This window comes from Balaenoptera acutorostrata, chromosome 6 (genome assembly GCF_949987535.1).
Source record: "Balaenoptera acutorostrata chromosome 6, mBalAcu1.1, whole genome shotgun sequence".
Taxonomy (NCBI): domain Eukaryota; kingdom Metazoa; phylum Chordata; class Mammalia; order Artiodactyla; family Balaenopteridae; genus Balaenoptera; species Balaenoptera acutorostrata.
Window position 1 is genome coordinate 102319701 of NC_080069.1, and position 27372 is coordinate 102347072.

The 27372-nt window shown below is 41.3% G+C and overlaps 1 protein-coding gene across 1 annotated transcript in view; it reads right to left on the minus strand.

Annotated features, from left to right (window-relative positions):
• Positions 1 to 12560: 12560 nt before the first annotated feature.
• The window catches only part of LOC103017525 (thioredoxin domain-containing protein 8), a 33179-nt gene continuing 18367 nt past the window's right edge, over positions 12561 to 27372 (minus strand). The window contains exons 5-6 of the mRNA XM_057548841.1: positions 13544 to 13609; positions 12561 to 12623 (exon numbers count right to left, since the gene is read on the minus strand). Of these exons, the coding sequence (XP_057404824.1) occupies positions 12561 to 12623; positions 13544 to 13609 (129 nt within the window). The remainder of the gene's footprint in view (positions 12624 to 13543; positions 13610 to 27372) is intronic.

Genomic DNA, 27372 nt, shown 5'->3' on the forward strand with positions numbered 1-27372 from the left:
TAAAGAAGATGTGGCACATATATACAATGGAATATTACTCAGCCATAAAAAGAAACGAAACTGAGTTATTTGCAGTGAGGTGGATGGACCTGGAATCTGTCATACAGCGTGAAATAAGAAAGAGAAAAACAAATACCGTATGGTAACACATATATATGGAATCTAAAAAAAAAAATGGTTCTGAAGAACCTAGGGGCAGGACAGGAATAAAGATGCAGACATAGAGAATGGACTTGAGGACACGGGGAGGGGGAAGGGTAAGCTGGGACGAAGTGAGAGAGTGGCATGGACATATATATACACTACCAAATGTAAAATCGATAGCTAGTGGGAAGCAGCCACATAGCACAGGGAGATCAGCTCGGTGCTTTGTGACCACCTAGAGGGGTGGGATAGGGAGGGTGGGAGGGAGACGCAAGAGGGAGGGGATATGGGGATATATGTATACGTATAGCTGATTCACTTTGTTATACAGCAGAAACTAACACAACAATGTAAAGCAATTATACTCCAATAAAGATGTTAAAAAAAAAGAAAAAAAAAGATTGGAGAAGGCCTTCTAAATGGTGAGTATTCATTTGCTGAGAGTAGATTATCAATCATTCTGAACTTGAGCAGCTGGTGAGAAGGGCAACCATCACTTCATGGAGGTGTGTTCCAGATGGTGGGTACCTGTGATTAGGGCACACATCCAATAGAACATCTTGGCAGGAAATGTGAGAATGGCAGTTTTTATGCCAGAACTGTTCTTTACTATTTTAAGAAGGACGTGCCTACTTCTTTACTTCTCTAGTATTTCTTATCTGCCCAGACGTAGTCTATCAAGGATTTATGAAAGACGATGTGCAGTCCACGAGTCACCTACAAAGGTTAATTTTTGGCCCTACCCTACCCTACTGTGGTTAAATACTGTCAGATTTCTGAAAGGCCCTAAAACACTGAACATTTTAAAAACTTTGGTCTCTTTTGACGTCTCTAGGATGAAAAATCTTTATTGCATATGGTACTAGAGGCTGTTGGACCATATAAAAAAAAGTGAAAATAAATAAATCAGTTCATATGTTCAAAGAGATTCCATTCTGGCTGGAACAGTAGAAATAAAAACACCATCATCCTTATCCCCATCATCACGGGAACACTTGCTGTGAACAGGTCCCATACAGTCGCTTCAAGTACATTATTCCATTTAATACTCACATCGACCTTTTGGAGGTATCCATGATAGCCCAGTTTACAGATGAGAAAACTGAGCCCCAGAGAGGCCTCTGGCCTGGCAGTGGCTGAGTCATAACTGCAAATCCAGGTTTATCTGACTTTAGAGCCTGTGATTTCTTCCATCACCACACACTGCCCTCACAGGAAGGCTTGAAAGCAAAACATGGTGATTCATTGCCTACCTGAGTAATAGGGACAGAACTGGCCCTAACATGGAGTAGATTTGTTCTTGGTTGTGGCTACTATTTATCATGCCTGGCTTTGGATTCAGTAGACCAAGTTCTCACCCTCATAATGTGATCTGTGTGGGAGCCGACTGTAGACTTGTAAAGTCTACAGAAACCAAGCAGTCTGTGACTTGTTATTACATGTGTTAAAGACAAGCTAGAGAACAATGTAGACAGCTTTGCTCCTTCTAGTTTGTAGATTATGAATGTATTAGATTTGAGCACATTATCTTTCCCTCTTCCAAACCTGCATTTCTAGGCAGGAATAAAAATGTATTCCTGGCCTTATTTGCAATCTTAGGGTTTCCTGTGTGAGTTTGGGCAGAAGTCACTCATGCCGCCATTTCTCCATCTAATAGTTACCAAACTTCTACTAAGTGCTTGGTAATGTCCTTGGTACTGCATGCACAGGGATGGAAAGCTACCACCCTTTTCTTGGGAAGCTAAGTCTCACGGGAGACAAACACAGGGTTGCTAGGTTTAGCAAATAAAAAATACAAGACACCCAGTTAAATACTTCATGGGACATACTTATACTAAAAATTATCCTTTGTTTACCTGAAAGTCAAATTTTACTAGGCACCATGTATTTTATCTAGTACCCTAGGCAGATGTAAAAATCCACCACACCCCACAAAAGATGATGGCTCTAATGGTTGTGCACACACAGCTCCACAGACACCCAAGAGAAAGAATGCTCTCCCTGTCTGGGATAGCCGAGGAAGGCTTCACATGATTGTGTGGGCCCATTTGAAGGAATGGTGTGTGTGCTGGGTGATCTTGAAGAAGATTTGACAGGCAGAGATGTGGGGAGGAAATTCCAGATGCAGGGAAGAGTACAGAGTTTGACATAATGATAATGCCTGGGGTCTGTGGGCAATGGGAGGAGGGCAAACATGAACATGAGGGCCAACATGAACATGAGGGCCAGATCATGAAGGGCTTTGACAGAAAGATGAATGATTCACAACTTCATTCTGCCATCAATAGGAAACCATCCCATCTCTACTTTTTCTTCTTATTTTTTCATATAGTCAGACTTTGGCTACATTTTCACAAAATGGAGGCCATGGACCCATGTGACCATGAGAGGTAATTTCAGGTAGTAATTTCTGATGATTTGGGGTAGTATGGGGAATGCAGCATTAAATAGCCTTGACTCATGCAGGGAGAATGTTAGTTCTTTTTGTTGTTGTTCAATTTAAAACTCTTAATTTTATTTTTATGAGTACACTTAAAAAAATTAATAGGCTTTTTTTCTTAGAGTTTTAGGTTTAAGAGATATTGAGCAGAAAGTACAGGGAGTTTCCATATACCCCCTCTTGATACCTTTTTTATTCTCTTTCAATACGGATCACTCAAGAAGAAAGTCTTAATTTGGTGCTATTCTATCTTTAACACCTCTCTAATAGTTGTTCATCCTGTTGGAAGAGAGAAAGAAAAGAGAGGAGGAGAGGGAAGGCGAAAGGAGGAGAGGGGAGGGGAAGGGAGAGTAAGAACAATACTGGTCTTCTATTTAAGGTATGTTGACATTGACAGATGGATAAAAAATGGATAATGGATAAAGAAGATGTGGTATGTAATACACAATGGAATACTACTCAGCCATAAAAAAGAAGGAAATATTGCCATTTGCAGCAACATGGATGGACCTAGAGATAATCATACTAAGTGAAGTAAATCAGACAGAGAAAGACAAATACCATATGATATCACTTGTATGTGGAATCTAAAAAAATGATACAAACGAACTTATTTACAAAATGGAAATAGACTCACAGACATAGAAAACAAACTTATGGTTACCAAAGGGAAAAGGGTGGGGGAGGGATAAATTAGAAGTTTGGGATTAAAATATACACACACACAAATATATATATACAGATATATAATAGATAACCAACAAGGACCTACTGTATAGCACAGGGAGCTATACTCAATATCTTGTAATAAATAACGTATAATGGAAAAGAATCTAAAAACGAATATATATATGTGTGTGTATGTGTGTGTACATATATATCTGAATCACTGTGCTGTATACCTGAAACTAAATATAAATCAACTATTTTTCAATAATAATTTTAGAAAAAGGTGTGTTGATAAAAAGATTTGTTGCAAAATAAATGCATTCATATACAACAAGTGAATAGGAGAAGTAAATGATAATAAAATTGGCAGGCAAATGACAAAACCTTGGAAAATTTAGGGCTAAGGAATCCTGGTTGAGGTTGCATTCTTACCTGGTGACAAGCTCCCACCCAGCCTTTTCAACATTGATGGAGGAGTTTTCTGGAGAAAAGCCCCATTGTTATTAGGAGAATGAATAAGGCTCACCTGGGGGAGCAGTGGCTTTATAGAAATCCAGTACAGTCGGCCCTTCATATTCATGGGGTCTGCATATGCAGATCAAACCAGATGCATATAGAAAATATTAAAAAAAAAAATTCCAGAAAGTTCCAAACAGCAAAACTTGAATTTGCTGCATGAAAGCAACTATTTACACAGCATTTATATTGTATTTACATCTATTTATATAACTTACATTGTTTTAGGTAATATAAATAATCTAGACATGATCTAAAGTATCCAGGAGAATGTCTGCAGGTTATGTACGAAGTCCATGCCATTTTATATAAGGGACTTGAGCATCCATGGATTTTGGTATCTGAGGGAGGTGTTGGAATTAATCCTCCATGGATACCAAGGGGGCTGTTACTGATATCATAGGTTTGCTTGAGGATTAAATGAGATAGTGTGTGAAATTAATAAGCCTCATTACTGACCATAAGAGTTGCAAACTGTTTTTGTCATTCTTCTTTGGTTCTAATGCCTCACTGATGGTTTGTTTGTTTGTTTTTAGTGTTTCCTTGCTTTATTTAAAAACCCTCAGGCTTCCCTGGTGGCACAATGGTTAAGAATCCGCCTGCCAGTGCAGGGAACACAAGTTCGAACCCTGTTCCGGGAAGATCCCACATGCCGCGGAGCAACTAAGCCCGTGAGCCACCACTACTGAGCCCACATGCCTAGAGCCCGTGCTCCGCAACAAGAGAAGCCACCTTAGTGAGAAGTCCGCGCACACAACGAAGAGCAGCCCCCGCTCGCCGCAACTAGAGAAAGCCCACGCGCAGCAATGAAGACCCAACGCAGCCAAAACTAATAAGTAAATAAATAAATAAATAAATTAATTAATTAATTAATTAAAAAAATAAAAAAATAAAAACCCTCAGAGCAGGAACTTCCCTTGTGGTCCAGTGGTTAAGAATCTACCTTCCAATGCAAGGGACGCAGGTTTGATCCCTGGTCGGGGAACTAAGATCCCACATGCCGTGGGGTAACTGCGTGCTCACGCTCCACAACGAGAGAGCCCACACACCACGACTAGAGAGAAGCCCGCGCACTGCAACTAAGATTTGACGCAGCCAAATAAATAAATATTAAAAAAACCCCAAAAAACCATCACAGCAAACAAACAACAGGCTCAATATCCTTTGGTTCTACAGTGACCATGGGTTTCCATTGAAACGCAGTTTAAATTTAGCAAAGTCATTTTGGTGTCCATCAGGTTATAACAGAATTTCACAGTTATCTTACAAGCTTGCTTTAAGGCTTAATTTGCATTTATAAAAAAGTTTTAAAGCTTCCCATGAATGTTTGTGAAGTGATAAGAATTCTATTTAACAAGATATTGTTGCCCACTTGGTACTGCATGGTTTTGCTTAGCTTAATATTAAGAATCAATTAAAACCCAATTATTATCCAAGCAGGGACAATCCTAGGTTTTTCAGAGAGAAAAATGAGGATAAAAATATCAGCCTTCTCTGCCTCGCAAGGTTATTTTTGGAAAGAAATGAAGTAATGCTGTGAACGGCTGCACAAAAACATTACTGTGCTGTACAAAGTTTGATTATTACCTTCACTGTAGAGTTGGGCCTCACTCATGTTTGTAAAACAATCCTTTGATGGATTTTATCAGTGGTGCTCAAATGTGAGCGTGCAACAGAATAATCTGGATTCCTCAGTCTACCAACAAGGTGGGAAGGCCTAGGCAAGATGCAGAGGAGTCAACATAAGTAACTCAGTGTCATTTCAAGGGTGCTGCTTCAAGGTGGGGATTTGCCTTCTGGGCTAAGAACAAGACTGCAGACTAGTGCTGGTCTCCATGGTCAATGAGGTTAGCTAAATGTGATGTATTTAGTATGCGTACACCTTCCTGCAACAGCTAGTTAATTAAATACAAAGTAGAAAATAAAAAGAATAATCTGGGTTCCTCCCATGACCGCCCCCCAACCTCACGCAGCTTTTGATTCAGGGTACCTAGAGGCGGGTGGGGGGGGTGTCTGAGAATGTGCATTTCTACCAAGTTCCCAGGTGATACTCCTGGTCCCAGAACCTCACTTTGAGAACCCCTATACCTAGTCATCCCTGACAAAGATGAAACCCTTATAGCAATGGCTTTCAGTCATGACTCACCAGAACCCACGGTGAGAAATATATTTTACATTGTGACCCTAGTGTAAACATACATATAACTAAACGCGTTTCATGAAATAATACTCACCATTAATCCAGTAAATGTACTCCGATATTTTTTGTTTGGTTTTAAGAAAATGCCTACTACATTGCATTTTATGAACCATCATTGGGTCCTATCTCAGCTAGAAAACACTGTTAGTGCTTGATAAATAAATATGGCACTGGTAAAAATGCACAGTGCAGCATTAGACAACGTGGCAGAAATTAAGTGATGTCCCATTCTCTATTCCTCTCAAAATAGAAAGGCCATTATCAAAGTATGGACCCTTCTTCTACTCCTAAGCAAGAGAAATTATGTTGATACCTTGGCTGCTGAAAGTGAGATGGAGAAGACTTTGGTTTCCAGGGAATTCTCTGGGACTCTGACATGTATCCTCTTTTACTGCTGACATGGAAGGCAGGACTGAAATAACAATGAAGAAAATGAAACATCTTCTTGCTCCATCACATAGAGAGATGCTACAGAATGTAAAACGCTGGAGGCTGTCTGGGTGATTCCATCCATTGCACATCTGGGCATGGAATTCATTCTCCATCCTGCTTCTCTTCTCCAAAGACAATTTTGGGGGTGCTCTTTCCAGAGGCCAGTGACTTGCACAAGTTGACTGGTTACAGGTGGTCCTTGACGTTTGCTGCTCCAACGTGCACACATTCCATGTTCATGCACAGAACTCCATCTTTCCATTGCCACCAGCCATATAATGATTTCCCAGCCATCTTCCCTACAGTAGCCTGTGCTCTGGGGATGGGTGGAGGCCTTAGCCAGGTGATGGGAATGAGATAGGCTGGGACCTGGGACCTTTTACTGGAGTGCTTGCAACTGGATAGACCTCTCCTCGAGCAACAAAATACAAAGAAACTACAAATAATCACACGCATGCACAGTTGGGGTAATTACGAACAATAAGGTACAGAAAGGCCACAAACCAACTGCCATTTCTGAGGTGCGGGGAACAAAAGCAGGGTACTTCGCATCATGCCTGCACAGAGTACCACCACAGAGGCAGGCAGACCACCCAAGCTACCCCTCCTGCTCAACCCACCTTTCCGCCCCTACCCTCACTCCATTTAAGGAACCAGCTTGCTACCCACTCCCAAGGGCACCTGTTTCTTATTTTTGCTCCCTCGTGCTGCAGCATGAGTCCCAGTAAAGCCTTGCCTGAATTTCTCATCTGGCCTCACCAATTTCTATTGATTAAAGAGTCCAAGGACCCAGGTCGGTAACAGGAATATTCACTCTCCTGTACTAGCGCCAGTGCTGGTCTAGGCCCAAGGGCCTCAGTCTGGCCCACAGCTCCCTGGCCACACTCTTTGACCTTCCAGCAGCCTGGCCCTTTAGAGCAGGCTAGCTCCAAGCTGAGATCCCTGGCATGGAAATCTCATCCGGCCCAGCCTCCAAGCCTTACTCACATATCCCCTGGGTTCCATACAATGGCATGTCTGGGGAAGGCGGGAGAGTGACAGCTTCAGGCCCCACCAGGCTCTTGCTTTGGTGGAGAGAGGAACTCCTCTTCCTCTGTCCTGGTATATCTGGGCCCAAAGATTTAAAGATTAGGAGCCATAAAACCTTCCATCCTCGCCCCGGTGGTGAGGTCAGGCTAGTGGGAAACAGAAATGCCAGGCTTGATTTTGTTCAGGCAGACAAGCAGTGAGACCTGCCCCCAACCTCAAACAAGCCTTCATGAAGGCTTCCATCTGCCCCACTGAGGCGGGGTCTGGGCTGGAAAGTGGCGGCATTGTTACCAAAACAACTGGCTTAGCTGCCAAGAGACACAACCAAATGAAAGAGCAGGAGAAGGAAGGGTTTCTTGCTTGCAGTAAGTCAGGAGAACACTGGGGATCTTTCCCAAAGCAGTGTCTGCCCAACCACAAAATTGGGAAAGTTTTAAGCTAAGGGTACATGCGTATTTATGAAGGGGCTTGAGCTGAAGAGAATTCAACATAGAATTGGGGCAAAGGTTGACAGAGTCCAGGCTTTAGTTGAGTGAAGTCAGGAGGGTCAGCAAAGGTCACCGTCATCTTTCCTTAGGCCCCAACCAATCTGGTTGTTACGATTCTCCACCTGGGTAGGGCTCTTAATTCCTGCAGAACTCAAAGATCTGTATCAGATTGTGATGTATATCCCGTGAGGAGGAACTAGGACTCTATTTTATCTCTGAACTATTGTTTCTTGACAGCTTTTCATTCCTTTGTTCCCTTAAGATCATTAATTACTGAGATCTGGTCAAGGGCAAGCATTATGGCCAGGCTTAGATCACAAAATGGTTTAGGCCTAAAATGGCTTCTCTTATGTCAAAAAGCTGTATCTGTATACTATATCTCCCTACTGTATTGCATAGGGAACTAGATTCAATATCCTGTGACAAACCATAATGGAAAAGAACATGAAAAAGAATGTATACATATAACTGAATCACTTTGCTGGTACAGCAGAAATTACACAACATTGTAAATGAGCTATACTTCAATAAAATAAATTAAAAAAAAGCTATATCTGGTTCTTTTCCTTTGGGGACCCCCTACTCTGCCTAAGGCATCACTAGCAATAATTAAGATTTTTTAGTAAAAAAGAAAAAAAAAACTTTCTTGGAATCAAAACAATCTTCTAATCTCCAAGTCCCAGGCTTTTTAACTTTGTGACCTGTGATTTTCATAAAACACTTCCTCATTTTTAAGACATCAGGTCAACAGTCATTTCATGGGAAAGCACTCCCTAACTTCCGGCCTAGGTCAAATCATGGTCAAATAGGGATAACACGTGCTCACAAAACACTAGTGCTTCTCCTCTATAGCCATGTTAGGGAGGCATCTTTAAAAAATAAACTTTATATTTTGGAATAATTTTGGATTTACAGAAAAGTTGCACAGAGAGTAAAGAGAGTTCCCATATACCTCTCACCTAGTCCCCTGATGTTAATAAATTATCATAGTATATGTCAAAACTAAGAAACCAACACTGGTATGTTACTGAGGACTAAACACCAGATTTTACTTGCACTTCACCATTTTTTTCCACTTATGCCCCTTTTGTGCTCTAGGTTCACCATTTTCTCCCACTTATGCCCCTTTCTGCTCTGGTTCCCATCCAGGGTTCCATATTGAATTTAGTTTCGTGTCTTCTGGATCTCCTCTGGTCTGTGCATTGGGCTGAATACCAGCAAATCAGAGATGAGAAAGAGAACATGCTCCCATCCTATGAGAGTGTTTCAGCTTAAACATCCTAAGGGTCAAGATAAGCAACTCAAGGTTAAAGAAAGGTCAAGAGAGCTGTACCCCTCCCTGCTCCCTGCTGCAGTCCTCCTCTGTGTGTCCTTTCCTTAGTGAGGCAAACATTGATTAACTGATACTTGCATTTCAAGGGACTGAGGTCAATTTATCATTCAGAAGAAGTACAACAGCCTTTTTATGACAGTTTGCTTTTAACCTTTTGCTCTTGAGCTAACATTTAATTGTGAGATCAAGGAGCTTGAATACTCCAGGTGCACATTAGTTCACATTTTAACATCTTTGAAATGGAGACGCCCCTGACAAGGAGTGGCATCTCACCATCACAGTGGACCAGGTGGCAGGTCCGACTTGGTTGTCACTGTCTGTGTGTGCACAGACTCGGCCGAAGCTATTCACGTGTGGTCACCTGAATCAATTTAGGAGCCTTGTTGATGCCCTTATAGGCTGAGTTTAAAGTGTCTTTTAAAAGAATACACTGTCAGTATTGAAATGAAAAGTTACTGTGGATGCAGAAAGGCCTGAACACACAGCAGGAGGATATACATTTGGGACCGGTAAAGGGACTAGTCATTGTTGGAGGCAAGACTGCAAATCCCTGTTTTCTCGAATGCAGCAACCCAATGCTTTACAGGACCCAGGGAAGGAAGTTGTATTACATTGTGTTACTGAGATACATGTAAATGAGGCATTTCACCACATGCCAGGGCAGTGCTCCTGAAGGGAGAAGAAATTCCTATAAATCCCCTAGAAGAGATGAAGGAAATTTCAAAGCACTGGATTCTTCTGGGAAAATTTGGGCAAGTCATTTTGAAACAGGATGGAAGGGGGCAGGGCACAAACTTTAAAAAAAATGACATAGCCCGAGGACATGACATAAACTGATTAGAACCAAATGGGCCCAAGATGGCAGATGACTCGATTTCCACTAGACCTTGAGCCTCAGTATATGCACATTGTAACACATCAGCAAGCTAAATGACATACCCACAGGCGCCATGACAGTTCCAAGGCCAACCATAAGGGTCAAAAAGTGGGCGGTGGCCCAATTCCTGAAAATCCCAATCCCTTCCCCCAAATAGTTGGAATACTCCCCCCACTCATTAGCCTATGAAATGACCCACCCCTATAAAAACTGACCCATACCCTGGGGCCACTCTCACCTGCTGAGATGGCCCACACTCTGTCTGCGGAGTGTGTCTCTCTAAATAAATCCACTTCTTACCTATCACTTTGTCTCTCACTGAATTCTTTCTGCGATGAGACATCAAGAGCCTGAAATTCATTAAGTTCTGAGGCCAGGTGTGCGATCTCAGTTAAAAGAACATGGGTTTAAGTCCCAATCTGGGTTTTGGCTGGGTTTGAGTCCTGGCCCGTGGGTTCAATTCCCAATCTGAGGTGCACGGTTTCAATTTAACTGGAGGGTGTCTTCTATTCTCTGTAAGAAGAGAGGGATAAAAGTAGTACCTCATTTGTAGGTACTGGTGTCCTGGATCTAAATCTTAAGCAGCTCACAAGAGCCTATTAGGCATATCTTTTCCCAGCTCCGTGTTTAGTGACATCATTTGGTAGCTTGAAATCTACCAAGTATTTACACCAACGAAATTGGCAATCACTACAAACTGGAACTTCTTTCTTCCCAGAGAGCCAATTAAACATTTATTAGTACGTGGCTACTTACAGGATTGTTGCAAAGGTTAAACAGGGTGATGGATGCAAAAGGCTTGAAACCGAGCAGGATCCTGTGGGCCTCCCGGGCACAAAAGCCTTTCTGTGTCCCCTGTTTCTTGTTTGTAGGAAATACGCTTCATTCAGCCTCCATGACCTTCCCTGAGTTCCAAGGGGCAGGTTCAAATAGTTACTAATCAGGGAAGGGAGGGGATGCGGAGACAAGGGAGGAACAGCCAAGAAACAATAGTGCAGCCTTGGGTCGAGGTCCCGGTTCCCCCTCAAGGGATACACATAACAGTATCTGTGAGCTGTTTTGCAGATACAATAAGTCCCCTACATACGAATGAGTTCCATTCCGAGAGTGTGTTCCTAAGTCCAATTTTGTTCATAAGTCCAACAAAGTTAGCCTTGGTACCCAACTAACACAATCGGCTTTAGAATACTGTACTGTAATAGGTTTATAATACTTTTCACACAAATAATACATAACAAACAAACACAAAAATAAAGAAAACATGTTTAATCTTACAGTACAGTACCTTGAAAATTACAGTAGTACCAGCTACATCACCGCTGCTTTTATGCTTGCTTCTGGACATCCTGGGCTTGAAATAAAGATACTGTACTACTGTACTCTATACAGTACTGTAAAGTACACAAAAGCACAACCACTTGTAGAGGATGCATGCACGTGACAATGTACGCCAGACACGTGAACTAACTTACGTGACTGGACATGAGAACTCATGTTTGCATCTTTGAAAGTTCACAACTTGAAGGTTCGTATGTAAGGGACTTACTGTACTGAAACCGCCACCAGGTGGAAGAAGTTTACTGTATGCTGCCCACAAGCATGTAGACCCCAGAGCAGTTGGAATCAGAAGGTTGATGATTCTGGTTCCCAGTTACCTCACCACCAACCAGTCAGAAGAATGTCCACGAGCTGATCGCGCCCTCCTCTTTGAACCATTTACTATAAAACTCCTCACTACCCCTTCCAGGTCAGGACACACAGTTTTGAGGGCATTAGCCCACTGTGGCCCCCTTGGCCCAGCAAAGCAGTAAAGCAATTCTTTTCAACTTCATCCAAAACTGTCTCCAAGATTCCATTCAGTGTCAGTGTACAGAGGCCGAATTTCGGCTACAGGCTTGGCATAGTGCCTAGCATGTAATAAGTTTTTATATATGTAAGCATAGCTATTTATATGTGCTTTTATCCAATGACACATTTCTAATACAAGGTGATACACTGGAGAAGAATTTTGTACTACAAACAATGACTCAATTGGGAAGATGGCTCTATGTATTTGGAGTGCACCAGGCCAATAAGACATTTATTTGTTTCTTGATTGCTGCGATGGATCCCATCTTCCACAATCTCTGGAAAACTTTCTCATTGAGCTGGTATTACTTAGCTTGTGCAGGGCCTCTGCTGTGAAGGACGCTGCCTAAGGAATGTGCTCAGAGTAAGGGGAAAGGCCAAGTGAGAGAATGCAAATGACACAATCTCTGATAGCACAAGAGTTCCAACAATTTTTGCAGTGAGATTGCAATATGGAATTCCACCTGTAAAGCATTAGGAGAGAGATCAATAGAACATCACAATGTTTGCTGGAAATAAAAACACAAACACATTCACGGTGGCCTTTTAAAACGTTGCAAGTGTATTTTGTCTTGGAGATCAGCTTACATTAGTTCTCGAATCTTTTCTTCCAGTTTTTTAGCATCAGTTCCACAAAGTTCAAAAATCTGTTCACAGATACACAAAGGTGAAATATTTATTGGTTCAAATATGGCAAAGATGAAGCTTTGAGGAATTTTGTTCCTGTTTATAAACTTATCCTCTACTCATTTCCATCATCTGCAAGATACTTTAAACACACATTAAACACATTAAATTTCTGATGTTTTAATTATTTGGTACCTTTTCAAAATTGTTTGTTAATATTTTGCCAGATTTATATAATTCTCCACGATGTTCCTCTAAACTAAGATCTAAAACATATCACATTGTTGGAAATGAGGAAACCCAATCATTGAAACTTCTCAGAGCGTTTATACACTGATCTTGAGGGCTTGTTAATTCATATACATGATCCCCTGAAATCAAATGGCTTGTGATTTCCCATGCCCTGACTTCAGCCCAGGTAATAGTGGTTTAATTAATTGATTCATAGAAGCACATTTTCTTTTCAAATTCTCACATCTCTGAATCAGGATGCATTTCACAGGGGATGGTATATTTTATTTGGAACACTTTTCAGTAGGAGATAAAATAATGGTGCATCTGCCAATGCGCAGCTTATGTTTGATGAAATATGGAAGTTAGAGACCCTTAACTATTCATGATCAGTTTACTACCAGTTGTATGAGGTGGCTGGAGAGAAGGAAGAGGGTGGGTAAAATGAGGCTGAGATTGGGTGAAGACTTGCGTTTCCAGTGAGGGAGGTTTCAGCAGCCAGAAATGGCGTTAGGACTTTGGGGGCCGGGGTTAGAAAAGTCTAGAACTAACTTCAGTGCTCAGTGTGCAGCAGAGAAGAAACTACGCCCACATCTAATGATTCTGCTTCCCCCTACAGCAGCATGGTGCCTGTGGGCATCATGGTTCATTCTGTTCCTTGAAAGTAAACCCCACTCTTGTGCCTCTGTCTTGATCCCGTTTCACTTACCGGCTCGCTCAGGGATCCACTTCTATGACAGCAAATTGCTCTTTTGATTCTTGAGAATAGGGTTACCTAAGTGTGGGTGCAGAATTTCATGATTTATCTGGGTTGTCTGGTTTGCAGCCATCTCCTCTATAAATAGTTCTCTTGGCCTTGGCCACCAGGGGAGGAAGGTGTCAGAAGGGATCTGCAAGAGGCTCTTTCTTAAGAGTCAGTGGCAGCTGGATGGTGCCTCCGGGGCATGAAGGGAGTTTCATCCTCCTCTCAGGCTACAGCAGGTATCAAGACAAGAAGTCCTGGCAATAACATAGGCAGGGCTTGGCCACCTGAATGACCAGACTTGGCTGGGGACAGGAAAAGGATGCTAAGCTTAGCCAACTGACCAAAGTACTGAACCCATTGCCAGGAAACTCCTGACCAAGGTGAGGCAAAGGAAGACTCGGCATCCTCCGTGAGGCTGGAGGTTGGGCGCTTGGGCATACTTTTTTCACTTGGGGGTATTAGGACTTTCTAGACAGCTCGGTCTGGTTGGAAAGGAACTTTATCCCTTGTCTCTAGCCAATGCTGGGGTGGAATGCAGGGTGGGAGAGGCTTGGGGTTCACCCCAGTCTCAGTCTGTCTTTCTCCATGGGAGCTGGAAAGGTACAATGTTTGCAGTGGCTCCCGTTTATCCTTCCTTGTGTCCTCTGTCCAAGATTCCTCCTGAGTCTCTATCCTCTACCCCTCTGCTTCAGGAGTGGCTTGACTCCAGTGAAGGGCACATGTACTAGCTGAGCAGAAGAAAGGCACTGGCAAAGAAGGGATGAGGAGTTCCCAAGGTGTGTCTGTTCCCCACGACCACCGCCATGTAATCCCAGACAGTCCCCCACACCCCCAGTGGTCTAGAAGATGATATTTTTGTCATTCTTATGGCAATAACTCTAGTGGATCTGATTATGACTCCTTATCTTAGGATCTCCCCCACTGCCAAAAAGCAGTGTGGAGCCAAAGAGAGTTTGGGGGCCCCTAAAGATGGGCATCTCTTCTTGGAGGACACTGCCCTGCATGGAGGAGTGGCACAATCTATAAGTGTATTAGAAATAGGAAGGCACAGGCCTGAAGGGAGATTTCCAGGGAGGGGTGATTTCCATGACCACGGGGATGTGGCATGCCTGTGCTGTGACACGGGCAGCCAGAAGCCACAAGTGCGCTAAGAGCCTTGGCTACTGTTGAATGTGACTCCTGTTCCTTCTAGATACACTGAGCCTAGTACAGGGCACCATCACCCACCCTCGTACCTGAGCCAGGAAACTGAGGTCACTTAGAACATTCATATATATTCAGAACATTGCACACATGTCAGCATACAGTTTGGGGAGTTATTACAAAAGAGAGCCCACTTGTGTAACCATGTCCAGATCGAGATGCAGATATAGCTTTAGTTCCTCTCTCCCAATCATTACCCTGTGCCCAAAGCCAAACACTATGCTGGATTTTTCACCATAAATGAGCTTAGTCTGTTTTTGAACTTTTATAAATGGAATTCTACAGTATGTTGTGTGTATTCTTCTGTGTCTGGCTTCTTTCACTCAACGTGATGTTTCTGAGATTTACCTGTGTAATGGCCAGACATTCATTTTTCAGTGTTGTTTTTTAGTATTCTATTGTACGACTATAACACAGTTTATTCATTTGGGCTATGACCAAGAGTGCTGCTAGGAACATCCTTTTCCACAACTTTGTGGGGACATCTCTGGGGGCAAATGAGCACCCATTCTTGTTGGGTTCTGCTGTCTACCTGAAAGGGGGATTACTGAGTTCAGCTTTAGTAGGAGATACCCAACAGTTTTTCGAAGTGATTGCATCAATGTACACTCCACTAGCAGGGGATGAGGGTTCTGGTTGTTCCACATGCTTGACAGCACTTGGTATTGCCAGTCTTTTTCATGCTAGGCATTCAGGTGGCTTTAGGCGACATTAAATTTGTCTCTGAATTCCATGGATTTTACCCCATCAACTTCCCCCTGGGTTTTAGCAACAGCTTACAATTTGTTTCTCTTTCTCCAGTCTATGCCCCTGAGGTCTCTTCTCCCCCTTGAAGTTCAAAAACACACATCCCATCATGCTTTCTTTGTGAAATTCTTGAGTGTTTCTCCATCATCATAAAATCCAAGCTTTTTTACCAGAATTCCTCGACCTTGTCCTTTCTAGCTCCACTGTCACTCTCTACCGTAAACTCTGGACTCTAGCAACACTTTATAGTTGGATTTATTTATTCATTTAATAAATACTTAGTGAGTGCCTACCATGAGCCAGACATATGGTGAACAAAAAAGACAAAAGCCCCTCACAGACCTCACATTCTAGTGATAATTTTACAATTTTATACTATTGGTGTATGATTATCAAATAATTCCTGACCCATACCTGTGACATTTTTTAACTCTCTGCTTCTTCCCAGCTTTAAATCACTTGCTAATCTTAAGCATCCTTTAAGATTTAACTCATGAAGACTTCCCTGAAGTCCTTCTCTGTCATCTCATAGTATCCACTATTCTAGTGCATTCTACGATTAAAGAGTTGATTTTGTTATCTGTCTTCCCCACTAGATCAAGGATGGGGACCGTACTTTATTTTCCCGCCCCTAGTTTTAGTATCTAGCCCAGAACCTTACCCAGAGTAGGTGCTCTATTAATGGTGTTAGGCCTGAAATGAGTTGAACTAAGCTGATTTCTGGTCATTGAGGTCCGGGTCCAAGACTCTGTGTTAAGTTTCGGGGATTAGGTGTTATCTATTTTATTCTTTCTTTGCCCAATTTGCCAAAGACAAATTTTATATTTGTGTCTCCCTGTCTAGCATGGGCCTTTGCATACAGGAGTTTCATAAAAGTAGTTAATAAATGAGGAGCAGCTTACTGATAAGAGCTTATTTTATAAGTAACTTTCTTTTGAAAGGATATATATGCAAGGCCATTAACATATCATTTCTGCTCAAAATATTTTCTCATTTTAACCTGAATGTTTGGCTGTACCTCTCAAGGGCATGCTCTACTCTGAAGCATTAGGAAGCAGTGTTTACCTTGTTCTTCTCAATGCCTTCATTTTTCATGGATGGCTGCCACCCTAGCAATGACTGCTAATGAAAATTACAAGCTCCAGTTTGCAAAGACCAGTGGGATATGGAGTGGCTGTTCCTGCATTAGAGAACCAACTATAGCCAACAATCAGTTAAAAAAAAAAACAACCCTGAAGTTTTATTATGGACATTTTCAAACATACACAAGAACAGAATAATAAAGTGAACCCCATCCTCTCATTACCCACCAGCCAGGTGCAACCAGAGGCAGTTCTGTATGCCAAAGACATTCAATCACCTACAAAGAGTTTATTCCTGCCGCTGGGAAAATGCAAAGGGGCTGGAGAGACAGTGACTTCTGAGAACATAAATTAAGGAGTCTGGCTAGTGATGTCCTCATAGGATAACTATAAAATGCGTTGGCCAGTTGACATGCAATTTAGTTGAGTCAACACTGAAGTTATATTTGGACCAGCTGTATGAAAGCTCAACAATGTTCAGACCTCTGTAGTGAGTTAAAAACAACAACGACAGCAACAAAATTCTCCAAGCAACGGCAACAATCACAACACGAACCAAAAAGCCCAACAACCAACCCACACAAGATACTTCTTGGAGGATGGCTATGGAAGTATTTGTATGTACGAGTTTATAATTTGAAGTAGTATGATGTTCTTTTTCTTTAGGAAGGGTTTATTAAGACATTAAAACTGATGAATAAGATGAAAAGGATATGTCCAACAAGAGAACGTTTAAAAGTCCCTCAACCTTCTGTTGAGAGGTGGACAGTTTAATCACGTTTGTTCCTATCTTGGCTTCTTTCTCTGACTCCTCCCACACCCGTCCCTTCCCTAGAACCATCTGCATCACATTGCAGGTATTTGTACACCTCCTCTTTGACTTTCACAACACCCATGGCAGACTCTGCAAATGCAAGGAGGTCAGTTAAGGTTTTTGGAGTTGAGCAAAATCCAACCAAGATGACACAGTCCCTTCGAAATAGTCTGTTTCAAACAGCTTGAATTTGTATGTACTTGCATTCAAGAAAAGAGCATATAAAGCAATCTGTTCACTCACTTTTCCCTAATCTATGCTGGCCTTTTTCTCAACTTGTTCCAGTTGTGAGATTTCAGTAACATACTAATTCACTTTCATTTTCCTGTAGCAGATTTAGAAACTGCCTATGCATCTGTTTCTTAGCACACGGGTAGCATAAATAATGACTAAAGTGCTTTTTTTCTTCTATGTTAGGAGTTGACAAACATTTTTGTAAGGGGCCTGATAATACCCACTTTAGGCTTTGCAGGCCATATTGTTTCTGTCAAAACTACTCAAATCAACTCTCTGTACTATCTGCAACTTTTACGTAAATCTAAATTTTTTCTATATAAGTCCATAAATTATATAATAATATTAAAAATATAGTCCATTTTTTATAATGATAATGCAGCCATAAACTTCCTTTTATAAAAAAAAAAAAAAAAAAAAAAGGCTACCCAAGTTGTTAGGGGAACCACTGACCAAAACCGCCCGTCCTGGCCAGGCACGACGGTAACCACTTGCATAAGTTATCTTACAATAGGAGATCCTGGTAAGGAACGTGGAACTAACAAGCTACCACCAACTGGAAGAATTCGGGAAAGGTCGAAAGGAGAGAGGAGACGCCAGTCCATATGTGCTACCAACCTTCCAGAATCCTCCTCGCTGGAATCCATCTTGGCTGAGCGATATGCACATCACCAGGAAGGACCCTGAGTCAGAATGATTGGCCAGAGACAACCCGGAAACTAACCCCATTACCATAAAGCCTGAGACTGTGAGCCACGTGGCAGAGCAGTTCTCCTGGGTTCCCTTACCCTGCTGCTCTCCACCCGAGTTCCCCTTCCCAATAAAGTCTCTTGCTCTGTCAGCACGTGTGTCTCCTTGGACAATTCATTTCCGAGTGTTAGACAAGAGCCCACTCTCGGGCCCTGGAAGGGGTCCCCCTTCCTGCAACAAAATCAGCTATTGTAGTGCGAAGGCAGCTGCAGGTAATTAGTTAAACAAATGGGCATGTCTGTGTCCCAGTAAAACTGAGGGTCAGATTTGGCCCCGGGGCCATAGTTTGCCAACCTTTATTCTATGCCATCAACTGAAGCTGCCTGAGAGTTAGTCACTCAGGACGATGTGGCTTTCTGTTGAAGGGAATAAGAGGCATGAGTCTAATGTTGTGGGAATTCATCTCGAGCTACACTGAGAACAGAACGAGTGATTTTGGACTCTGGCCAGGTTAGATGTCATCCTGCCCGTTACTGGAAGTGTGGGATGGAATTTTGTTCTTCAGAATAAAAATACTTTTGGAGCCATTCCTTTCAATGGCATATACTCTTGTTCTCATGTTTCCATTAGACCATCTGCTCAACTGTCCATTATTGGGAAAATATACCTGTTTCCTATATCCCTTAACTTCTCCCCAAGTTCAAAGGTGAGCTTATCAGCTGAGCCTACACAAAGGTATGAGCTCATGCCTATCCTCCTCTCCCTTTTTGGGAGTGTTTGCTCAAGATACAGGTCTGTTCTTCTGGAAAGCACATTTGAAGTGAGCCTAACATCTGCCTTCTAAAGATAGCTCTGGAAAGCTATCACCCTCTGTCCTCCCTTTTGGGGGCTAAATAGTTATGAAAAGCAGCAGTATCTCCTCCACCTGGGCGGGGAAGTTTGTCCTCTGCAGCCCCAGATTCTACCGTAGCGGGGGTCATCTCAAGGTCTAGGCTATAAGGGACTAGTGAGAAATCTTTTGACATGGATCCAAGCCATGTTCTTCAATTACCACAATTTAGCACTACTGCTACTTTTAATAAAGGTGACATTTTGATTTTCCACATGAATCCATGTGAGAAAAAAGTTAATGTAGCAGGTCTGGTTGCTTACTCCTGGCATGTCTCCAAGAGAACCATGATTGATCCTTCACCAACCCCTGGGTAATGTGGTCCTCCAAGTGTTCCTCGTGTTAGTGATGGATGATTTTGTTATATATATCTGGAGCAATGGACTATGCCATTGCTGGCTTGTCAAGTTGTTTTGCATAAATGTCAATAATGATGATGTGCACCTAGTTTTATTGTTGAGTTTCCATTGTCATGGCTGGTTGTGCAGCAATGGTTGCTTAGCAAGATATGTCTATGTGACCAGTCCCCACATAAAAAACTCAGACCCAGAGAATCAAAAAGGCATCCCTAGGCAGAGACATTCCACACATGTCCCTGAAGTTCACTGCTAGGGAGAACACTCTCCTAAGTATCCCTGGACAAGGAAGAACACCAGAATTCTGTGCTGGACCTTTCTAGACTCCAACAACACCCTTCTTTTTTCCCTGCTGCTTTAACTCTGTGTTTATTGCTGTAATAAATCTTAGCTATGAATATAACATGCTGTCGAGTCTTGTTAATCCTTCTGTGAATCACTGAATGAAACACTCCTGTACTTCAACAATTTAAAATTCAGAGAAGAACAGGGCTGGGACTAGGGTGGAAAATTTAAGGGATGCCAAAAACTTAGTAATTAAGAGAAATAATATCTTAATAAATATTTTAAAAAGTATTAAAATTTAATGCAAAAAACCCATGATAAACGAAACATCAAAAATTCAAATAAAGGGCTTCCCTGGTGGCGCAGTGGTTGAGAATCTGCCTGCTAATGCAGGGGACACGGGTTCGAGCTCTGGTCTGGGAAGATCCCACATGCCACGGAGCAACTAGGCCCGTGAGCCACAACTACTGAGCCTGCGCGTCTGGAGCCTGTGCTCCGCAACAAGAGAGGCCACGATAGTGAGAGGCCCGCGCACTGCGATGAAGAGTGGCCCCCGCTTGCCGCAACTAGAGAAAGCCCTAGAACAGAAACGAAGACCCAACATAGCAATCAATCAATCAATCAATAAATCTTTAAAAAAAAATTCAAATAAAGACAGGTTTCCACCCTACACCTGCAATATCTTGCCTCACTTGCCTCACCCAAATCCCTGCCCTGGAGAAAAGAGGTACACAAGTAATTACTGCCTTTACGTTGCTAAAGCTGAGAGCTGCATCTTTAGCAATGGTGCTAAAGGTTGCTAAGTGATGATAAATAGTTGCTGTACTTCTCTGATTTTCCCTTCATGTCACTTAGTTCTTGCCTCCTCCAGTCAATTAATCTCTGATAATGTATCAGCTGCTTATGGGGCTGATATGTAACCCCTTTTAGGGATCTGCACCCCTCAGAGCCCTGAAGACTATATGAGAATTCTTTTCTTTTCCTCCTCATGCAGAAGCCCTCTGTAAGTAAAACAATCCATTAAGGTTGAATACCATTGGTAGGTAACTCCTGAATGCTAAGATAACTTAGCTTAAATGCATACTGTAGTTACTCAAAAGAGCTTTAGAGGTCTCTGGTAACCTTCATTTCTAAACTTCTATTTATCCATACATTTTCAGGAAGATAGGTGCACAGTTAGATCCTGGGGCTCTAATAATAGCTACATTTTATAGTATGTACAAAGACTAGTGCTGGGCACTTTATTTATATTATCACAAATTTTTATGACAATAGTTCAAAGACACATGATACTGTCTCTATTTCACAAAGAATGAAACTGAGCCTTAAGGTGGTTAAGACACATTCCCAAGGTCCCCCACTAATAAGAAACAGACCTGGAATTCAACCTACAATCATCTGACTCCAGAGATGGCAAAAGCCAGCCGCAGACACTCTTTTGCGGGGGTGTGTGTGTGTGTGTGTGTCACTGTTTTTTATGAACTTGAACAATGAGCATTTGGGAGGGTGATTCTCCAGGGACCACCATCCTCCTCACTTCCTACTGTGTCACCTATTGTCCCTGCCTGGCCCTTGAAGACACTGCGTATGGGACCCCTGCTTCCAAGCCTATCCTCTTTCTAGCACTTGATGGTGCCACCTACTTTGGATTCTTTCTACCTCTGTACCAACTTCAAGGAGGGTGCTTGCTGGAAATGACTTCCATGACCTCAGCTGGAGCCCTGCGATTCACACACATAAGGGCAAGAGTTCTTCTCACTCCATATGAGAGCTCAGTTCTTCTGAATTATTCATTTGTGAATAACTCATTTATTAGCATCTATGTACTCATATCCCATCACTCCCATCTTTCCTAACTGCTTTAGGAAACCATCTTACTCTCATATCAAAAAATGAAAAGAGGGAGGCAATTTTTGAGAGTTGGCCCATATTTAAGCAGTTGGCCAAGACTTGCTAAATCTTTTTTAGTCTTCCTTTCCTCTACTCCATAGACTTATACCAACTTTAGCTAGAAGCAATGTAATGCACATAGGGGATCTACTGATGGGCTTCAGAGGCTCACTGAATACCCTAGGCATTACATGCACATTTCAGTTTAGGTGCATACATATATTTTTCTGGAGCGAGAGAGAGTTTATAGTCTCCACTGGATTTTAAGAGGGTCCACAGATTTTAAGAGGGTCTATAAACCAAATTTATGAACTACTCATAACAGAATAGTGTATTATTCTGGTTACAAAAATCAGCCAAGATTTTGGATTCCCCATCTGACAGACACCACAGGAATGCACATTTTGTTTTCTTTTTTTTTTGTTTTCTTTTTTTAACCACAATGAATCTTACTGGAACATGCTGTGATGTCCTAGATGAAAACACTAAGGAATACAGCAGGAAGGAACAAACCCACCTTATTTATTACCTAGAATTTGTTTTGGCTGTCCTTTGCCCTAAAACTGTGAAATAATTATAGCTGTTGTTTATAGTGCATCCCAGCCAGATGTTCATCTAACCTCTGCATGAAAACTTCCAGCACCAGGGAAGGCCCATCATCCACCATGACCCTAGGTCATGATTATATAGCTTCATTTGTTTTAGGTTTTTAATGTTTTATTTTGTTTATAGTCTATGCATTTTGCGAATATTTGAAATGAGCTAGACTCAAGGCCAAGATAAAATAACAGAACCATTAAAGGATGATCCAGTGTGGAGATGGCAGTTAGGAAATGCCAGGAAACTGCAGGTAAGGGGGGCTATTGTATTTGAGTAGAGGAGGTAATCCTGAGATTTTTGGCATCGATGGAAACAGAAACCCAAGGGATTCCCTAAGTCTTCTGACCTAATGAGAGGAAGCTGATCATATTTTCAAGGGAGGCAAACATTCTCCTAACTCTATGTCCTATAAGGAATTATCATAAGGCTTTTTATACAGTGTACATTTTAAAAGGCATTAATGGACAGTGGCTTGTTGCCAGATGTTTTACCATAAATGTAAAGACATTTCTTATAACATTACTCCATAGAAGCTAGATTCTAGGGTTTTTTTTTTAATACTAGATAAATAGTATTTAACTGCTTCAATAAGCCAATTTGCAGTTGTGCCATCCCAGAAGAAAGAGAGGAGCACATTTATAGAAGTGGTCTCAAAGAAGTATATTTAATTTTTCTCTATCCCCAGGAAAACAGTGAACGTCACTGGCAGCCTTCATAGTCAATTCTATTGAGAGAGGAGGGAAATTCACAGGGACTAGTCTTTTTGCCTGGCCACCCCAAACTTCCTCTGGTTCCAATGATTTTCCAGTGTAGACCACTAACAGGTAGAGCCTGAGGGGAATTTCAGAGGTCTCATAGTTTGCCTGCAGTTCTGGATGTAATGGTTAGAAATGGGGACCTTGCAGAAACCCTATGGGGCTGCTCAGTTACCCAATGCTGGGGGTGGAGTCCAAAGAGGTAAAAGATTTGTAATACTGTGTCTTTATTACCTCTCCCACCTCCTTTTTTTGTGCCTTTGTCTTTTGCACTGTAGATTGATATTCTCTGTCAAATGGAACGACCATTACAAATCTTTCCACAGGTTTTCAAATGATATCTAAATTGATTCAGGTATGAATCCTTTTGGAGATATGATTACATATAACTACAAATGAAATTTAGAAGTAGACTCATTTGATATTATGACATAAATAATCTCAAGTTGTCTTTTTTTAAAAAAAAAATAACTCTATAATTGCCATGCTAAGTTAACGCTATTCAATGAAAAATTCCATTCTTAAGAAAATTTCTTGGGACATGGATATCCATGTCATAGTTAGAGGCTTGCTGGATGACTCTGGAATTAGACTACAGGGAGGTAGATCAGTTTAATGGACATTGTCATCAATTCAGTTGATTTTTTTCCCATTAGCTAGTTGGCATAAAATTCAAATTTGAGATCCTTAGTGATCCCTAGAATATAGGCATTTTGTTCCATTAATTCAAAAGGATCCATACCCTGTAGACACGAGTTAAAAAATACTTGATTACAGGAGGTCTCTCCACCTACAAGTGAGGGCTCTTACACCTCCAGAGAGAACTGAGACTAAGCAGGGCCAAGCCTTATCTCAAAAGCATAGCTATGGATTTGCTCGAGAGCCTAGACACATAATCAACTGAGAACACAAAGTTTTGTTTCATAAAACAGAGAACAACCTTTGAGCCATTAAGCAATATCTTCTGCAGAAAGGATGAAACCAGAAAGCTATTCTGAGCTGGACAGAAACTTCCTCTGAGTCAGATTAATATGAGGACAAAATCAGAAGGGGAGGCAAAGCTGGTGGGGGGATGCTGGGGAAAGACAGCAGGCTTCACTTGTTTGCTCATTCATTCATTTGTTCACTCCCTCATTAGTCAAACACAAAATAAGTATTTTCTATTGACAGGGGATTCTCCTAGGCCCTGGGGTTTCAAATCAGACATGAACAACTCCAAGTGCTTGGAAGAATATGAGAAAACTACATGAAGTTAAGATCTGAGTCAAACAAAAATGGGCTTGGAAAGGTAGACTGGATCAAAATTAGGGAGAAATTTTAAAGTCAGACTTGAATACAAGGGTCTAGTCTTGATTCTGAAGGCAATGGAGGGGGAGGGGTATCAACTTTTAAATAAGGGAATGACATACATGGAGCAAGGATCTATTTGGAAAAGAGAACAGAGCTTTGGTGTGAACTTGGGGGTGAGGAGGGCTATTGTTTAAGTTAAAGGTATTCACAGCTAGAACTAGAAGTGGGGGTGAAATTACTAAGGGAGAGAGGTAGAATGGAAAAAAGACAGAGCCTTGGGAAACACTTATATTTGAGAACAGCAGGAGACAAAGAAGCCAGAGGAGAACTTGGGGATGAATCAGCAATAGAAGCAAAAAAAGGAGGAAGTTTCCAGGATATAGAAGCTGATTAGTTAATGACACTTGTGTAATCAAGGAATAGCAGGATTGAGAAATGGCTATTTAAACTAAGTGTTGGAAGATTCTTGGTGACTTTCAAGAGTGGGTGAGGGAATGAGTAGAAAATGAGAATTGGAAGCAGTAAATATATTCAATTCTTTCACGAATTAGACCATAAAATAAAAGAGAGCAGTCTGAGAGAACATCAGATATATTCATTAGAAATGTTTTGGTTGCAACAAGCCTCTTAGATAGCCTCATCCACCAGAGGACAGACAGCAGAAGCAAGAAGAACTACAGTCCTGCAGCCTGTGGAACAAAAACCACATTCACAGAAAGACAGACAAGATGAAAAGGCAGAAGGCTATGTACCATATGAAGGAACAAGATAAAACCCCAGAAAAACAACCAAATGAAGTGGAGATAGGCAACCTTCCAGAAAAAGAATTCAGAATAATGATAGTGAAGATGATCCAGGACCTTGGAAAAACAATGGAGGCAAAGATGGAGAAGATGCAAGAAATGCTTAACAAAGACCTAGAAGAATGAAAGAACAAACAAACAGAGATGAACAATACAATAACTGAAATAAAAACTACACTAGAAGGAATCAATAGCAGAATAACTGAGGCAGAAGAACGAATAAGTGATCTGGAAGACAGAATGGTGGAATTCACTGCTGCAGAACAGAATAAAGAAAAAAGAATGAAAAGAAATGAAGACAGCCTAAGAGACCTCTGGGACAACATTAAATGCAACAACATTTGCATTATAGGGGTCCCAGAGGAGAAGAGAGAGAGAAAGGACCAGAGAAAATATTTGAAGAGATTATAGTAGAAAACTTCCCTAACATGGGAAAGGAAATAGCCAGCCAAGTTGAGGAAGCGCAGTGAGTCCCATACAGGATAAACCCAAGGAGAAACACGCCGAGACACATAGTAATCAAATTGGCAAAAATTAAACACAAAGAAAACTTATTGAAAGCAGCAAGGGAAAAATGACAAATAACATACAAGGGAACTCCCATAAGGTTAACAGCCGATTTCTCAGCAGAAACTCTACAGGCCAGAAGGGAGTGGCATGATATACTTAAAGTGATGAAAGGGAAGAACCTACAACCAAGATTACTCTACCCGGCAAGGATCTCATTCAGATTCGATGGAGAAATCAAAAGCTTTACAGATGAGCAACAGCTAAGAGAATTCAGCACCACCAAACCAGCTCTACAACAAATGCTAAAGGAACTTCTCTAAGTGGGAAACACAAGAGAAGAAAAGGACCTACCAAAACAAACCCAAAACAATTAAGAAAATGGTCTTAGGAACATACATATCAATAATTACCTTAAACGTGAACGGATTAAATGCTCCAACCAAAAGACACAGGCCTGCTGAATGGATACAAAAACAAGACCCATATATATGCTGTCTACAAGAGACCCACTTCAGACCTAGGGACACATACAGACTGAAAGTGAGGGGATGGAAAAAGATATTCCATGCAAATGGAAATCAAAAGAAAGCTGGAGTAGCTATACTCATATCAGATAAAATAGACTTTAAAATAAAGGATGTTACAAGAGACAAGGAAGGATACTACATAACGATCAAGGGATCAATCCAAGAAGAAGATATAACAATTATAAATATATATGCAGCCAACATAGGAGCACCTCAATACATAAGGCAACTGCTAACAGCTGTAAAAGAAGAAATCGACAGTAACACAATAATAGTGGGGGACTTTAACACCTCACTTACACCAATGGACAGATCATCTAAAATGAAAATAAATAAGGAAACAGAAGCTTTAAATGACACAATAGACCAGATAGATTTAATTGATATTTATAGGACATTCCATCTAAAAACAGCAGATTACACTTTCTTCTCAAGTGTGCACGGAACATTCTCCAGGATAGATCACATCTTGGGTCACAAATCAAGCCTCAGTAAATTTAAGAAAATTGAAATCACATCAAGCATCTTTTCTGACCACAATGTTATGAGATTAGAAATGAATTACAGGGGAAAAAAAAGTAAAAAACACAAACACATGGAGGCTAAACACTATGTTACTAAATAACAAAGAGATCACTGAATAAATTAAAGAGGAAATCAAAAAATACCTAGAGACAAATGACAATGAAAGCACGACAATCCAAAACCTATGGGATGCAGCAAAAGCAGTTCTAAGAGGGAAGTTTATAGCTATACAAGCCTACATCAAGAAACAAGAAAAATCTCGAATAAATGATCTAACCTTACACCTAAAGGAACTAGAGTAAGGAGAACAAACAAAACCCAATGTTAGCAGAAGGAAAGAAATCATAAAGATCAGAGCGGAAATAAATGAAATAGAAACAAAGAAAACAATAGCAAAGATCGATAAAACTAAAAGCTGGTTCTTTGAGAAGATAAACAAAATTCTTAGAAGAAGAATTTTATTCTTAGAAGATAAACCATTAGCCAGACTCATCAAGAAAAAGAGGGAGAGGACTGAAATCAATAAAATCAGAAATGAAAAAGGAGAAGTTACAACAGACACCGCGAAAATACAAAGCATCCTGAGACTACTA